Genomic DNA, 16,677 nt, shown 5'->3' with positions numbered 1-16,677 from the left:
GATATTGTCCAGTTTCCAAGTACCCGCTCTTCCCCTGATCTCCGTTCTGTCCAGTCTTGTCTTACTTCCCTGTCTCTGTACCTACTCTCCCCCTGACCTCCGTTCCATCCAGTCTTGTCTTACTTCTCCTGTCTCCGTACCCGTTCTCCGCTTGCAATCCCCTCTCTGCTCCCTCCTCCATAGTTACTTGTCTACTCGGCTTCTGACCCCGGTGTGTACTCTGACTTTGGCTCTGCTTCCCTCTGGCTCTTGACATGACCTCCTGGCTTTCCGATCCTCTGCTCTCACCCGACTCCGGCGTTGCTTGCTCCTCTGTACAGACGTGACTTCCTGGCACTGACCTTAGGCTTACTGACCACTCTCTTGCATCCCCGCATTGGTGCTAGTGACGTCTAGTGGGCTTGCGCTAGACTGCACTCCGGAGCAATCCATTCTCACGGACTTCCTACGCCCCTAGTGCTAGCATCACAGAAAGTATCTACAGCGCTGTACCCTGTTGATGTCCGCTTCCAGGAGGGGCGATGGCCACTGTGGGGAGTCTCTAATGTGACGCCACAGGAGGCTGGAGCTGCAGAGACTCCTCTCAAAAATGAAATGTCACAGGAAGTGCAGTAAAAAACACATTTAGATAATTAACATATAGGATAGAAGTATAGGGAACTGTATCATAAAGATAATTACAAAAGGGGTTAAAGATAGTAAGAAAATACATTTTAGGTGCCAGACCACGCCTGTAATTATCTGATCGCTTATACCAATAGTTTGGGGGGTGAAATCCGTGAGAGATTCCTTTTCACTGTGATGGGCTAATTCTGAAGACAACCACATCCCCAATTATAGGAGGGTATTCACACTTATGCAACCACATTATTTTAATTTAGCTTTTATTTCCCCCCCTCAAAATGATTTCAGTTTGTATATCAATTGATTTGTGCAGAATATGGGTGACATTAAAAGTGGAAAAACTTGTGACTTGCCTCTTCTTGGTATTTTACAAAACTGACAATTCAACAGGGGTGTGTAGACTTTTTTTATATCCACCGTATGTGGAGTGCTGTGTAAAATCATGAATGTATAAACGAAAGCCCTAACGCGTGAGTCTTTGCTGCCATACCAGACAGCTCCTTGTGCATTTTCAGGGAAATAAACAATACATTTTCTAATCAAGCTCAAACCTAAGTTTGATTTCCATATGTGATTTAAAAATATTGCATTTAATGGCACATGGAAAAATGTATCATTCTTCCAAAAATCTCTTTCATCTCCAAAAAATATAGGTCATAGCTTTAATTTTTCAAACATTGAACCAGACCTCTAAAGAAAATGGATCATAAACATTTACTAGGGCATAATCAATATGTATGTATATAGAAGAGTCCCCAAATTAATTTAGTAAAAGTCAAGACTGCTGCTGTAATGTCATGATCCTCCACTTCTTGGGGGGCTACTCCGGAACTCATGCCAAATCTTCACCAAGGGTTCCCTCTTTTTCCAGATGAGCTCATGGCCATATGAAGCATACCAGCTGCAGAGGAAATAATGTAAAAAATATGATGTTATTAGTCCATGTTATACATTCTGGAGATTTTATCTTGCATAGTGAATAGCTTATTGCCAAAAAGATAACCACTAGATCAAGGCCAGCTTGTGCAGTTGTTACATTCTAGACTGAGGAGTTAACTCTTTACATACTAACCAGCTCCCCCCAGCCCAATAATTTCTATACAGCAATTAACTTCTTCCCCATCCTCTCAGCTCCTGACCATTTTTCAGTCCTGCAAAATTACAAGCCACCTCTCTCCCATCAGCACTTTCCAGTTTTCATTGCTCACTTGAGCCCTGGCTCTTATTGAAAGGCCATGTTATCTTAATATGCAAATATAGTGATATCAGTGTAGACTTCAGAACAAGCACAATAACCGGATTAAAGGGGTTGTCCACTGCTTTGACATTGATGGCCTCTCCTTGGGATATGTCATCAATGTTTGATCGGCCAGCGTCCAATACCCCGCACCTCCCCGTTAATCTGTTCAAGGTCCCAGCGGTGGCAGCAGGCAGCCAGAAATGCTCATTTCCGGCGCTGCTCCGTCTTCTGATAGCGGTCAGGTACCGCACATCCGTCTCCTATTGATTAGAATGGGAGGCGGATGTGCACTACCCAGCCTTGGCTGTTATCAGAAGACGGAGCAGTGCCAAAACTGAGCGCTGCCTGCTGCCGCCGGGACTGGTGACAGCTGATAGATGGGGGTGCAGGGTGTTGGACCCCGGCTGATCAGACATTGATGACCTATCCTAAGGATAGGCTATCAATGTAAAAGTAGTGACCAACCTCTTTAAACTACTGAATCTGAATTGTCATTCAAGGAGTTGTGCCTGACTCTAGCAACAATGAAGTGAAAGAGGTTGTGCAGCAGACATACAGACACTTTTACTGAGTGGGTCTGATTTAGGCTCTGTATTAGCACAATGGTATCTGTTCCAGGTTGGGACTTGACAGATTATGGATTCCATATAATGATACCTCAAGAGTTTCCATGTTATTTTTTTCTTGGCAAAAATAGTTTTGGAAGCTCTGCTTTTCTTGCTAGTAAAACTCTGTAAGCTTGACAGTGCCAGTATAAATAGAGCAAGTCGCCTTATAGTGAGAAAAAAAATTATAATATAAAAAATAGATCTGAAAACTTACATTCCAAAAAGGGCTCCTCCAAGATGAGCTGCATGATCAAAAAACTTCCAGCCCAGTATCAAACCCGTGGAATCCAAAGCAAGGATAAACTTGAGAGCCTGTATAGAAGAACCAGGAAATACGGTATTAGGCATAGATGATTAATTAAAATGTATTGATGGACATTATCTAAAGAACAGAAGCACAATGGCAGAATTTACATACATTATTCTTTACTGAAATTGTAACACCAAGAAGTAGAGCTGAGAGGAGCAATCCGCAGTTTAGTCCAGCGTACAGGTCAGTGGTACCTGGTGGCTACCGTCTGACATCCCTGATGCAGCATTTGATTTGTCAGGGTTGGTGCAATGGTGATGCACAGATGAAGTTGCACCGGCCATAGCTTATTAAAAGCCATGCTGAAGGTTTGTTGGCTTCCAGTCTTGCCACCAGGTACCACTTACCAGGACGCTGGACTAGTGTTACGCAAATCGATCCACTCATCTCTATCAAGAAAAAAAAGTTGTGGAATTATGGAAATCATAGGATTGATAGACATGTTAATAAAAAAATAGAAACAAAATTTTCAAAATATCTTGATTTATTCAGTAACGAATATCAGCAACAACCTCAGAAATACACACACCTACATGTCTTGGCTAATATATTACTAATGGTTGTCAGAGGAATGTTTTGCCACTCTGAATGCAGTTGGGCATGCAAATCATCACTTTGCAATTGCCGACCAATGATGTTCCAGATGTGCTCGATGGGAGACAATTACGGAAATGCTGCAGGCCAAAGTGGCACGTTTAGGCCATGGAGGCTGCTTAAAGCACACGCAACATGTGGCCTGATAGTATTGTGTTGAACAACAGCTCCTGGGATAATCTAGCGAACCACTGGTTCCACGACCAAATCAATGTAACACTGAGTTATTAGTGTACCTGAAATGTAGACTCGAGGGGTGGCCAAATTCTCTGCTAAGGTACCCCATCCTGGTAATGATCCTCCTGCCTTGTATATGCACCCCATCCTGCTATATACTGGCATCCTGCTATATACTGCCATCCTGCTATACGCCCCCATCCTGATATCCACTGCCATCCTGCTATATGTTCCCATCCTGCTATATGTTCCCATCCTGCTATATATTCCCATCCTGCTATATATTCCAAACCTGCTATATACCGCCATCCATCCTGCATCCTGCTATATACCGCCATCCATCCTGCTATACACCCCCATCCATCCTGCTATACACCACCATCCATTCTGCTATATACCGCCATCCATTCTGCTATATACCGCCATCAATCCTGCTATATGGCCACATCCTGCTATATGGCCACATCCTGCTATATGGCATGTATCCTGTATCACACAAAAAAAAATTAACGTTTATACTCGCCTTTCCTCGCTCCATGCAGCATTGCTCCTCCCCCTGTCTGTGGCGGCAGCAACGCCGCTGATCTGTGTGGAGCAGTCACCGGTCACTAACCTGCAGCACCGCTCGTCCTCCTGTCTGCCGGTCAGCTGACCTGCGTGACTAGCGGCGCGCACTTTGATGACGTCATCGCTGTGCTCACCGCTTGCTACACAGATCAGCTGACCGGCACAGACAGGAGGAGATCGCAAAGCTGCAGGGGGAACGGTGATGATGAGTGAGTATACTGATTCACTGCACCCCGCGCTGATGATGATGCGTGGGGGGCAGTGAATACAGCCGCACATGATCACTCCAGGCTGTAGTTGCCAGGGGTGATCACGCGGGTCGGCTGTTAAGTACGCGCGCACCCCCCGTCCATCACCCCGCCCACCTGTCAGTGCCGGTTTCAGCGCTGAGAGATAGGCGGGATGATGGGTGTGCATATGTAATGAGCGGGCCCATGTGGTCACGGCAGGCTACTACAGCCTGCTCGTGCCGCCGATGACCCGCTCCACCGCAGCACCCGCATTCCCGGCCGCAGACCTATATTCAAACCATAAGACGCACCCCCAACTTTCCCCCAACATTTGGGGAAAAAAAAAAGTGCGTCTTATGGTCCGAAAAATACGGTATGTCTCTGGGTTTTATTTCCTATCGGACACATCTAGGACATCAGTGATCAGAAGTTGCAAAGGGAACTGCCAGCAGCGGATCTTAATGATATGCTTGTGCATGCAGCATGGCAGATCATTCCACAGACAACCATTAAAACATTTTAAAGCAGTGCAATTTTCCGTTTTTGAGCTTCGCTTTTTGGTCCCCTCTTCTAAAAGCCATAACTTCTTTTTTATTTTTCAGTTGACACGAGGGCTTAATATTTTGCAGGAAGCGTTGTACTTTTGAATGATAGAAGTGTAAAAAAAATTCCAAGTGCAGGTTAATATCAAAAATAAAAAAAAGCGCTATTCTGTAATTGTTTATTTACAGTGTTCATCATATGGTAAAAAAAACTGGAAATTTGATTCTCAGTATGATTACTGTGATATTAACCATACATATTTTGTTTTTGTTTTTTTTATCTAAGCGGTAAAAAACAAAACAAAAAAAAAAAAAAGAAAAAAAAAAAAAAGTTGTAAAAAAAAATAAAAATAAATAAAAAACATAAAATAACTAAAATAACTAAAATAAAAAAAATTGCTTGTGTTGCCGTTTTCTGAGATAGTATTCTTGGGTAATGGAGCTGGGAGAGGGCTTGTGTTTTGTGCCTTGGGCTGACATTTCTATTGATACCATTTTGGAGTATATGCAATGTTTTGATTGTCTATTACTGGTTTTTTTTGTGCTGTTGCGGTGGCTGCAAAACCGAATTCTAGTATTTTGATTTTTGTTTTCCTTGTTATGCCATTTACCGATTGAGTTAATTTTAGAATTTGATAGATTGGACTTTTACGAATGTAGTGATGGTATTTCTTTTTATTTCTTCATTTGTAACTTTATATTTTTTAAAAAAAACATTTTTTTTACTTTTTATTGTATTTGTTAGTCCCCTTAGGGGATTTGAACTTGCGACCATCTGATCGCTCCTATATACAGCAGTACCAACGTATAATAAACATAATAAACATAATAATAATAATAAGCATAATTAACTTTGAACAGTTGGTTTGGCACATGGCCCCGAGAAAATGAATTACCAAACTCTGCTCTTTAGTATTACTTCATGAATTCTATTATATAGTGTCCGCCATATTATTCTTTGTTTATGCTGTTTGAAAATCAATAGAGTTAAAAATCAAAAAGACCCCTAGACCCCTGTGCATGAATAAGAAGCACCACACAGCAATGGAGTATGTACCTGTGACTAGTAACAAACACTATATATGTTATACATACATTTCCTGCTGTAAATGTAAACATAGGTAGGAAAATGATGGCGAGTTTGGCTTCAGGCATTTTCGTACACACCAAGGCGAGGATTGTCATGATTGCTCCAGACTGAAAAAGTGATCAAAGAAAAGATATTTAGTAAATAATCACTGACATTTAACAGATTTTCAATGCTTGTTGATACATACATCAAACAGCTGCACTAAGGCCTAAGACACACGGCATGAAAATCGGTGCGAGTGGAGTGTGATAAAACCTCGCATTCCACTCATTCCAATATTAGCCTATGTGTCAGCGCAGATGAGCGATTATTTTCTCAGCCCTAACCGCACCGAGAAAACAATCGCAGCATGCTGTGATTGTAATGCGTTCCTGATTTCTCTCGCACCCATTCAAGTCTATGGGGCAAGAGAAAAATCGCACTGCACTTGCAGTACACAAGCTTTCTTTAGCTGACTGAGAATGAACATCCATCTCAGTCAGCCTGACAGTTTTAGTGCAACGAACGCAGACAACAGTCTGTCTCCCAGATGCTCTTCACACAGATCATCCTAGGATGGCTGCTAGATGCATGTTGCCATCTTTAAAACCCTGACAGAGTGCACTACATATAGCATACCTTTTTGCTAAATAAAGATATTTAAAAAATATTTAATGTTTAAAAATATTTTATCACATTTCTCAGAGAACTTCTTTACGACTATGCATGTCTTGAGTTGTCTCTCTGCCTTTGATGTGGGCTCGCACACAGAGCCCGCATCTTTACCTGCAGATGAAGACTGAATCATTCAGCTATAACCTGCCTCTATCAGCAGCGTTTGGTGCAGCGCTCTGCCCACGGCTGTTAACCTGTTAAATGAAGCTGTCAATCTCTGACAGCGGCATTTTATGAGTGCTGGTATGGGTCATGCTCTTCTAAGCCTTCATCGACTCTCCTGCAACACAATTACGGGACGCCGATGAGTTGTCATACAGCCAGGGGTCAGCTGATGACCCCTTTAATGTGAATTCGGATTGTATACCCCAAACTAATGGCCCGTATGCAATAGCGCTTTAATGTTGAGTAAATACTGACTTTGCTTGTAAAGATCCATTTTACTATTTTAGAGAAATCATTCACTTAAACACTATGCTAATGAGCTGCACATGCAGAGGGGTGGGACATTGCACTTTCAGCTCTCCTGCCCTAACTGCAGCTGCCACAGCTGTGCTCAGATCACTACTTTTAACCATTTAAATGCCGCGGGCCTATGATAGGTTACCATTGCAGCCAGGGGCCTGCTGAACAGTTCTGCCATCTTGGTACTCTAGTTAAGATGGGTCATAGGCTGAGCTCCATAGGAGACTGATTTTAACTATACAATATATACGGCAACACTGCAGTATACAATATAAGTAATCAAACAATTGCAGTTCCTTCAAGGAACTAAAAATAAATAGAAATAAAAAAAAACAAAAAGGTTTTAAAAATTATCTAGCAAAATATTAAACAAATTAAACATATACAATAAATGCTATAAAAGAGAAAAAAAAATCAAAATGCCAGAACTGCGGGTTTTTTGGTCATCACACCTATTAAAAAAATGCAATAAGAGCCATCAACCGTTGTACTGTATGTATCTCAAGTCGGCATAAATAAAACTTGCAGCTCACCATGCAAAAAAACAAGTCGTCACACAGCTCAACTAACAAAATATCTTATGTTAGAAAAAAAAAACCAAAAAAACTAATTATACGGCAATATACAATCTCTAAAGACTCCTTTCAGGTAGGGACTGGGACACCGATTTCAGAGATGTGTCACTTACTAGGCTGTGTGCTGTGGTTTCAATACAATGATGTAGAGCTCTGTAACTGAATAACGGATTGTAAAGATATACTAACAAAGAAGTCAGCACAGAATGTTGGACACAAAAAGTAAAAAAATATGTAAAAGTGTATGAAAAAAAATTGTGTAAGGAGTGAGTAATGGAGAAGAAGGGGTAAGACAACGAAGAATTGGTATGTGACTATGCTAGGTCTGACCGTAACCATGGAAAGACATAGGTCTACAGAGATACAGCTAGATCTTTAATAAAAACAGAACCAATTGCCCTAATGAATAAACAAAACAATAGCACTCAACAAATTGTTACAAAGCATGACTGGCTAAATACTGCTGCTTGTGAGTTAGTTTTCCGCAGCTGGCAAAACCAATATATTAGACAGCTGGAGTCCTGTAATCTTCATTAGTTTATCTTTATGGAAATTAGTGTCATATTCTAATTGCTTTTGGTTTAGTGTAAATTCACATTATATCACTGTTCGGTGTTGGAAACAAGTACTAGTATAATCAGGTCACTATATTATAGCAGGCTTATTAAAAAATGACACCACTAAGGCAGCAGGTCCCTTTGCCATTGCAGCAGCAAAGGATGGAATAAATAACCAGAAAAAACAAAACAAAAAACGTCTCTTAACTTATCTGAAAACACAAAACACTGCTGTGCAGAAGAAAAAGGAAGAATACCTACAGCACCAAGGGATGGCCCAAAGCGTCCAGTGGCTGCTTTACATACATAGCTTGCCAGACTGGAAACGACACCTAGAAGATATAAGAGAAATGCAAGCCTGCAGTTAATAATCCCACTGACACTTACATACTAATCGTTACATATTATATAAACAGATAAAATTGTTTAACTGACGAAAAACCAGAGATTTGCTCTTACCTGTCCTGCCCTTTAGAGTCACCAGTTTTGTAATTGTTTGCAGTGTGGATTTGCTGCAGACTTTTCACATTTTCAGTGTGTCTCCACAGTACATCTGCCCTATGACCGACTTTAACCCCTTCACGACTGGCCGATTTTTTTTTTTGCTTTCCGCTTTTTTTTCGCCATTCTTTTTCTGAGAGACGTAACTTTTTTATTTTTCAGTCAATAAGGTCATGTGAGGGCTCATTTTTTTGCGGAACGAGCTGTACTTTTAAATGAAACCATCAGTTTTACCATATAGTGTACTGGAAAACTGCAAAAAAATTCCAAATGCAGAGGAAAAATTGCAAAAAAAGTGCGATAGCACTATTGTTTTTGAGATATTTTATTCACTGTGTTCACTACATGGTAAAACTGATGTGTGGATGTGATGCCTCAGGTCAGTGCGAGTTCGTAGACACCAAACATGTATAGGTTTACTTTTATATAAGAAGTTAAAAATCGGACGTTTGTCCGAAAAAAGTGGCGCACGTTTTACGCAATATTCCGTGACCCGTAGCGTTCGCATTTTTCGGGATCTATGGCTCAGTAATGGCTTATTTTTTGCGTCTCGAGTTGACGTTTTTAACGGTACCATTTTTGCGCGGATGCTACGTTTTGATCGCCTCTTATTGCATTTTGCGCAAAAGTTGTGGCGACAAACGTCGTTTTGGCGTTTGGAATTTTTTTGCCGCTACGCCGTATACTGATCAGATTAATTGATTTTATATTTTGATAGATCGGGCGTTTCTGAACGCGGCGATACCAAATGTGTGTATATTTTTTATTTTTTTTAACTCTTTCATTTTCAATGAGGCGAATGGGGGGTGATTTGAACTTTTAGGTTTTTTTTTTTAAATTTTTTAAAACTTTTGTAACTTTTTTTTTTTTATTTTACTAGTCCCCCTAGGGGGCTATTGCGATCAGCAATCCGATCGCTCTGCACTATCTGCTGATCACAGCTATACAGCTGTAAACAGCAGATACACACTTTCATTTTCACTGTGCCGCGGGCACAGCAAAAGTGAAAGCAATTCATGTGTAGTACAGGAGTCATCACATGACCCTGTGCTACCATGACAACTACCGAAAGTCACGTGATCGCGTCACGTGACTTCCGGTATCAGGCGGTAAGTAAAAGTTTACCGCGATCGCGCTTATAATGGCGCTGTCACATATTGACAGCGCCATTTAAGGGGTTACACGGCACGAGCAGATAACAATTCTGTTCGTGCCTAGCAGGCACACATCTCAAATCAGCTGAGATGTGCGCCAATCTCAGCATGCTGCCAGCGGCCGATCGCGGGCAGTAACGTTATGACCGCTAGGACGTAATTTTACGGCCCGTGGTCGTTAAGGTGTTAAAGGGGGTGTCCAGCCCTGTGTTAGTTTATATGACTCGACTGTTGAATCATCACATCGTGCAATGTGAACACTGTCATAACAATTCCCCAGTATTGCCGACGTGAGCTACCAAGACGATCTGCATACTTGCAGTCATGTGCAGATTAGACATGTCCAGCTTCTCTTAATACACATCCATGGAGAGAAGCCAGAGTCTAGTTGCATGCTGTCTACAGTTACATAAAGTCCCAAGCCTGGACAACCCCTGTATATCTGTGGACATGAACGGTTATCGCTAGTATTCCAACAATCATTCTAAAAAAATAGCTAAGAAATAAACCATACAGCCAATTCAAGTGTAATCAAAGAAACTGTACTGAAAATTTGGCAAGGGTTATAAAAAATTGTAACATTTAACACTAGAAGTCCCAGAGAGGGGTCATTTAACATTTCTACCTTTGGAACCCAGAGACGGGTCGAATGACCTGAAGGATTTTAGCTAACATCCTATAATCACCGTCTTTTGTTATGTAATTAAGACCATTACTGTCGCACCACAGGAGGTTGTTCTTTTCCATTGAGTTTAGCCATTTCGTTTCTAGTTAGTCAATTATATTATCAAATACAATAAACTGAATAGAACTAAGGGTCATTAAACCCTCTTTCAGGACTTCAGGGGGGAGCTCGAAATTTCTGGGACTTCTAGTGTTAAGGGTTTGTCCTGGTGTGCAGTGCAAGTCTCCATTCACTGTATGTGACTGCAGATTTGTGAATCCTCATAGCACGCAGTGAGCCCATTGTCAGGATTCTACAATGTTGCCACCAAACGATCATGTGAGCAAGGATGGTTGACCTTAGGGAGATCAACATCCACCACTACGGAGACACCATCACGTGTTTCTCAACGCAGTGATTCTAGAGCAATGCCCCCTGGGAAATATTCAAAGCAAGAAGGCCTGCAAGGAGACACCATCACATGTTTCTCAACGCTGGCAGGAAACTAGCCAGGTCTTTCACCGGGAAGGAACAACCACGGGAAGGGCAGTCTCCAGTCAAGGAGACCACCTATGCCAAACATGGTATCCATCCACAGACAGCCGTTTCGGGGTATTTGCCCCTCATCAGTGTGGAGTAGGAATCTGGCTAGTGGGACATTGCCTAGTAAAAGACTATGTGAGCAAGGATGGTTGACCTTAGGGAGATCAACATCCACCACTGCGGAGACACCATCACGTGTTTCTCAACGCAGTGATTCTAGAGCAATGCCCCCAGGGAGCCTTCTTGCTTTGCACCAAACGATCATGTGACTTCAAGTATGCAATATGCATACATCCGGACACATTCCAGCTGGACATGTCCAACCTCGATCAATTTACTTATAATGAGCGAGGCTGATAACATCTGGGCATGTAAGGAAATCGAATGCTTGTGGTCACATTCCCACTTTGTCATGTCACCGATACTGGAGAATCCTGACAGCATACATACTGCTGTATTTAACAGCTGACACCTGAGGGCGTTGCACCCAACCGTTTTTGTAACCAGACTGATTAACAGAAATTAGTGGTTAAAAGACCCCCTTTGACACCATCGACCCATGATCATATGCATGGGTGCCGATGGTTGCCGATGGTACCCTGAGGTCATATGATGACCTCAGAATACAGTGGCCTGTTACAGTCTGCTATAAGCAGGGTCTAGCAGGCTGAACAACCTAAAAATATGACAACACTGTAATATTAAATCTTTACCCTAATATGAGTAAAACAATTATAGAGCTAAAAAATTGTCAACAAGACAATGAAAGGGAAGGGATAAAGGCAAACCAATTAATAATGGAAATGCACTAAAGACAATGCATAATGAAAAGCAAATGTAACCAAGGAATAAATGTTATATACAGTGGGTACGGAAATAATTCAGACCCCTTTAAATTTTCCAATCTTTGTTTCATTGCAGACATTTGGTAAATTTAAAAAAGTTCATTTTTTTTCTCATTAATGTACACTCTGCACCCCATCTTGTCAGAAAAAAAAAATGAAATTTAGACATTTTTGCAAATGTATTAAACAAGAAAACTGAAATATCAAATGGTCATAAGTATTCAGACCCTTTGCTCAGACACTCATATTTAAGTCCCATGCTGTCCATTTCCTTGTGATGGTTCTACTCCTTCATTGGAGTCCAGCTGTGTTTAATTAAACTGATAGGACTTGATTTGGAAAGGCACACACCTGTCTATATAAGACCTCACCGCTCACAGTGCATGTCAGACCAAATGAGAATCATGAGGTCAAAAGGAACTGCCCAAGGAGCTCAGAGACAGAATTGTGGCAAGGCACAGATCTGGCCAAGGTTACAAAAGAATTTCTGCAGTACTTAATGTTCCTAAGAGCACAGTGGCCTCCATGATCCTTAAATGGAAGAAGTTTGGGACCACGAGAACTCTTCCTAGACGTGGGCCGTCCAACCAAACTGAGCAATCATGGGAGAAGAGCCTTGGTGAGAGAGGTAAAGAAGAACTCCAAGATCACTGTGGCTGAGCTCCAGAGATGCAGTAGGGAGATGACAGAAAGTTCCACAAAGTCAAATATCACTGCAGCACTCCACAAGTCGGTCTTTATGGCAGAGTGGCCCTAGGGAAGTCTCTCCTCAGTGCAAGACATATGAAAGCTCGCAGAGTTTGCAAAAATACACATCAAGGACTACCAGACTATGAGAAATAAGATTCTCTGGTCTGATGAGGCGAAGATAGAACTTTTTGGTGATAAATCTAAAACCATATGTGTGGAGAAAACCAGGCACTGCTCATCAGCTGCCCAATACAATCCCAACAGTGAACCATGGTGGTGGCAGCATCATGCTATGGGGATGTTTTTCAGCTGCAGGGACAGGATGACTGGTTGCAATTGAAGGAAAGATGAATGCAGCCAAGTACAGAGATATCCTGGAAGAAAACCTCTTCCAGAGGCCTCTGGACCTCAGACTTGGCCAAAGGTTCATCTTCCAACAAGACAATGGCCCTAAGCACACAGCTAAAATAACAAAGGAGTGGCTTCAGAACAACTCTGTGACCATTCTTGACCGCCCAAGCCAGAGCTCTGACCTAAGCCCAATTGAGCATTTCTGGAGAGACCTGAAAATAAATGGCTGTCCACCATCCGACCTGACGGAACCGCAGAGGATCTGCAAGGAAGAATGGCAGAGGATTCCCAAATCCAGGTGTGAGAAACTTGTTGCATCATTCCCAAGAAGACTCATGGCTATACTAGCTCAAAAGGGTGTTTCTAGTCAATACTGAGCAAAGGGTCTGAATATTTATGACCATGTGATATTTCAGTTTTTCTTATTTAACAAATTTGCAAAACTTTCTACATTTTGGGGTTTTTTTCTGTCAAGATGGGGTGCAGAGTGTACATTAATGAGAAAAAAATATAAACTTTTTCGAATTTATCAAATGGCTGCAATGAAACAAAGAGTGAAAAATTTAAAAGGGGTCTGAATACTTTGCATACCCACTGTAGCTGATGAAAGAATATGATAAATGTTAAAGTTGATAAAAATTAGCAAAAGTTGCTACGGAAGTATACATGAATACAGCAATTGAGCATATGGTAAAGCTTTGACATGGAAGCAGATGCATAACTAATGGGATCAAATGCATGAGGTAACAATGCAGGGCAAGCAGAAGTACGGTAGCTAAATGAAACCTTTATATTAGTCAATGTTATCGGTGCATGTAATCAGTAATAATTAGCACAAACCTATCAATCAGAGAGTATGCATATGCATGTAAACAAAAATGACAATGTGCAAAAAACCCCCCCAAAATATTCAACATGGGTAATGAAATGCAATCCAATGACACCATATATTACCTATTGAACACCCGACGAATGTTTCACCTTCGAAGAAGCTCTGCAAATGTCACCAGCAAATTATTCTAGCAAAATCTGCACTCCAAATGCCAAATAGCGCTCCTTCCTGCTAAACCCTGCTGTGTGGCCAAACAGTAGTTTCTGCCGACATACAGGACATCACAGCAGCTGGGAGAACTTGTGCAATAAATTGTAGGGTCCAGTTACGTATTAATCTTTACTGACATTTGAAACCAATAAAAAAATCATTTTTACCACTAAAAATGTTATATTTCCAAAGTCCCAATGATATATGAACTCCTTAAGCATTGACGATTCAAATATGGAGTTTCTGCTGATCCGGCACCTCAGGGGCTCGGCTAATGGAGACCACAATCTATTTAAATGGAATTTGCATTGTAAAATCCAAGTCGCGCTCTTTCCTATCCTTGTTGTGCTTGAACAGTTGTGCACTACCACTTATAGGGCTTTGCCACATTTGGTAAAAATTGCATAACAAATTACCCTGTCCATTTTCTCCTATTAGCCCTTGAGAAAATAAAAACTTTGAGGCTAAAGTAAAATTTTAGAGGAAAAACCTGATGTTTATTGTTTTCATAGCCCAATCTTATAAATTCCTGTGTGGTTTGTGGGGTAAAAATGCTCACCACTCCAATAGATTAATTAATTTGCCACAAGTGTTTTTGCTTTTTTGGCACCTTAGGGGCTGTGTAAATGCACCACTGTGTCTAAATTTGCGTTCCAATAATGAAATGACGCACTTTGCTTTCTGAATTTTGCCATGTGCCCAAACAGTAGTTTTTGACTCCATATGGAGTACCACTGTGTTCAGGAAAAATTGTATAACAAATTATGGGGTCTACTTTCACCTATTAAACCTTGTGTAAATTATAAATTTGTTTTATTGGAAAAAATTTAATTTTTTGTTTTCATCTAAATGTTATAAGGTTTTGTTAATCACCTGTAGGTTAACAATGCTCAGTACATCACTAGATGAATTCCTTGAGGGGTCTACTGTCCATAATGGGGTCACTTGGGGGATTACTGTTTTGGCATTTCACAGGCTCTGCAAATGCAACATGGCATTCAACATCTATTTCAGAAAAATTGACACCCCCAAATATCAAATAGTGCTCTTTCCTTTTCGGGCTCTGCCATGTGCCCAACCAGCAGTTTTTGACCACATATGGGGTATCATCAAGTTTGGGAAAAATGTTCCGTAATTATGTTTTTCTCCTATTATCCATTGTGGAAATTAAAAATTTTGGGGCTTAAATAACATTTTAGTGGAAAAAAAAGCGCGTTATTTTCATTTTCACATCTACATTTTAAAAAGTTGTCAGAAACATCTAGAGATTCAGTAAGCTCATCACACACCAAGATGAATTCTTTGATGGGTCTAGTTTCCTAAATGGGGTCACTTGTGCGGGATTTCTGCTGTTTTGTGACCTGTTTTGTTTCCCTTCCGAACCCTACCGTTTGTCCAAACAGAACTTTTTGACTACATGTGTGGTATCGCCACACTCAGAAGAAAGTGGGTAAAAAACTGTGGGGTCCATTTTCCGTGTTACCTTTTGCAAAAGAGAAAATTTTGCGGCTAAACCAACATTTTGATGAAAAAAAACAAACATTAAAATTTTCAAAATGACGACCTAATGTTAACAAATTCTGTGTAATACTGTGGATTCAAAATGTTCACTATACCCCTGGATAAAATCTTTGAAGGGTATAATTTCCAAAATGGGGTCCCCTATGGGGAATTTCTGCTCTTTAGGTACTTTAAGAGCCCAACAAATGTGACATGGCTTCTGCAATCTATTTCAGCCAAATTTATCTCCAAAATTCAAATGGCACTCCTTTTCTTCCGAGTACGGCCATTTTTTCGAAACAGATATTTCTGACCACATGTGGGGTATCAGCGTCCTCAGAAGAATCTGGATAACATATTGTGGGGTCCATATCTTGTAAAATTGAAAAATATAATTTTTAGATTCCTTTTTTTTATTTTTTTTGCTATTTTGAAAAAATAAAGAAAAATATGAAGTACTTGACTAATTTTCACACATTTTATTCTTTCACAACCACCAAGGACTGCTAAAAATACATAAACTTGTGTTCCCCTTACCTTATAAATAATTTTTATATATTGGAAACATTTTTTTTTTTTTCAACAGAGGTGGAAATAGAAAGTGATTCGAGCTTGCAGTGTTTTTTGCATTACTTTTGTTTTACACACTGTCCACCCCCATAAAGTCTTAAAAGACCATTGGGCGAGGGAGGAGATTTAAACATTTTAATATAATCTATTTATTTATGGTTGTTCCAGTTATAATGAAAATTTAACCTCCTGTTTACACACCAGAGGTACGTTTTTTAGGACCCATCAGCTCTTGATTCATCCCTATACCCAGCGGTCACATGGTAGATGGTTTAGGGGGAGGGAGCATTGATAGCGCTTCCTAATTCATAAATACAGTGTTTAGCGTGATCAAGAATAGAGCAAGAAAAAAAAAAACAACAAAAAAAAAACCCACTATCTCTGCCTTCTCTATGGGAAATTCGTCTGTGTAAGACAGTCATTTTCCCAACCCGGAGTTGCGCACTCTCATAGAAACTACTTACTTTGCAATGATGTTTTGAAACGTCAGTGCAAAGTAAAGTAGGGGCCATAAGGATGTTTAAAGTGTATGGGCATTCTAGAAGTAGGGAAGATAAGGGGCCCAATATATTGTCGGGGTACAA

General features: G+C 40.7%; 1 protein-coding gene across 5 annotated transcripts in view; it reads right to left on the bottom strand.

The window, feature by feature from the left end:
* Window positions 1-692: 692 nt before the first annotated feature.
* The window catches only part of LOC142289842 (presenilin-associated rhomboid-like protein, mitochondrial), a 134,532-nt gene continuing 118,547 nt past the window's right edge, over window positions 693-16,677 (bottom strand). For all 5 annotated transcript variants that reach the window (XM_075333784.1, XM_075333785.1, XM_075333783.1 and 2 more), the window contains 4 exons: window positions 8,495-8,565; window positions 5,988-6,089; window positions 2,687-2,784; window positions 693-1,525 (listed from right to left, as the gene is read on the bottom strand). In XM_075333784.1, the coding sequence (XP_075189899.1) occupies window positions 1,420-1,525; window positions 2,687-2,784; window positions 5,988-6,089; window positions 8,495-8,565 (377 nt within the window). In that variant the 3' untranslated portion in view covers window positions 693-1,419. The remainder of the gene's footprint in view (window positions 1,526-2,686; window positions 2,785-5,987; window positions 6,090-8,494; window positions 8,566-16,677) is intronic.

This window comes from Anomaloglossus baeobatrachus, chromosome 2, assembly GCF_048569485.1.
Source record: "Anomaloglossus baeobatrachus isolate aAnoBae1 chromosome 2, aAnoBae1.hap1, whole genome shotgun sequence".
NCBI classification, from domain to species: domain Eukaryota; kingdom Metazoa; phylum Chordata; class Amphibia; order Anura; family Aromobatidae; genus Anomaloglossus; species Anomaloglossus baeobatrachus.
The sequence above is the reverse complement of the archived record's forward strand: the minus strand, read 5'-3'. Positions and strand labels throughout refer to the sequence as shown.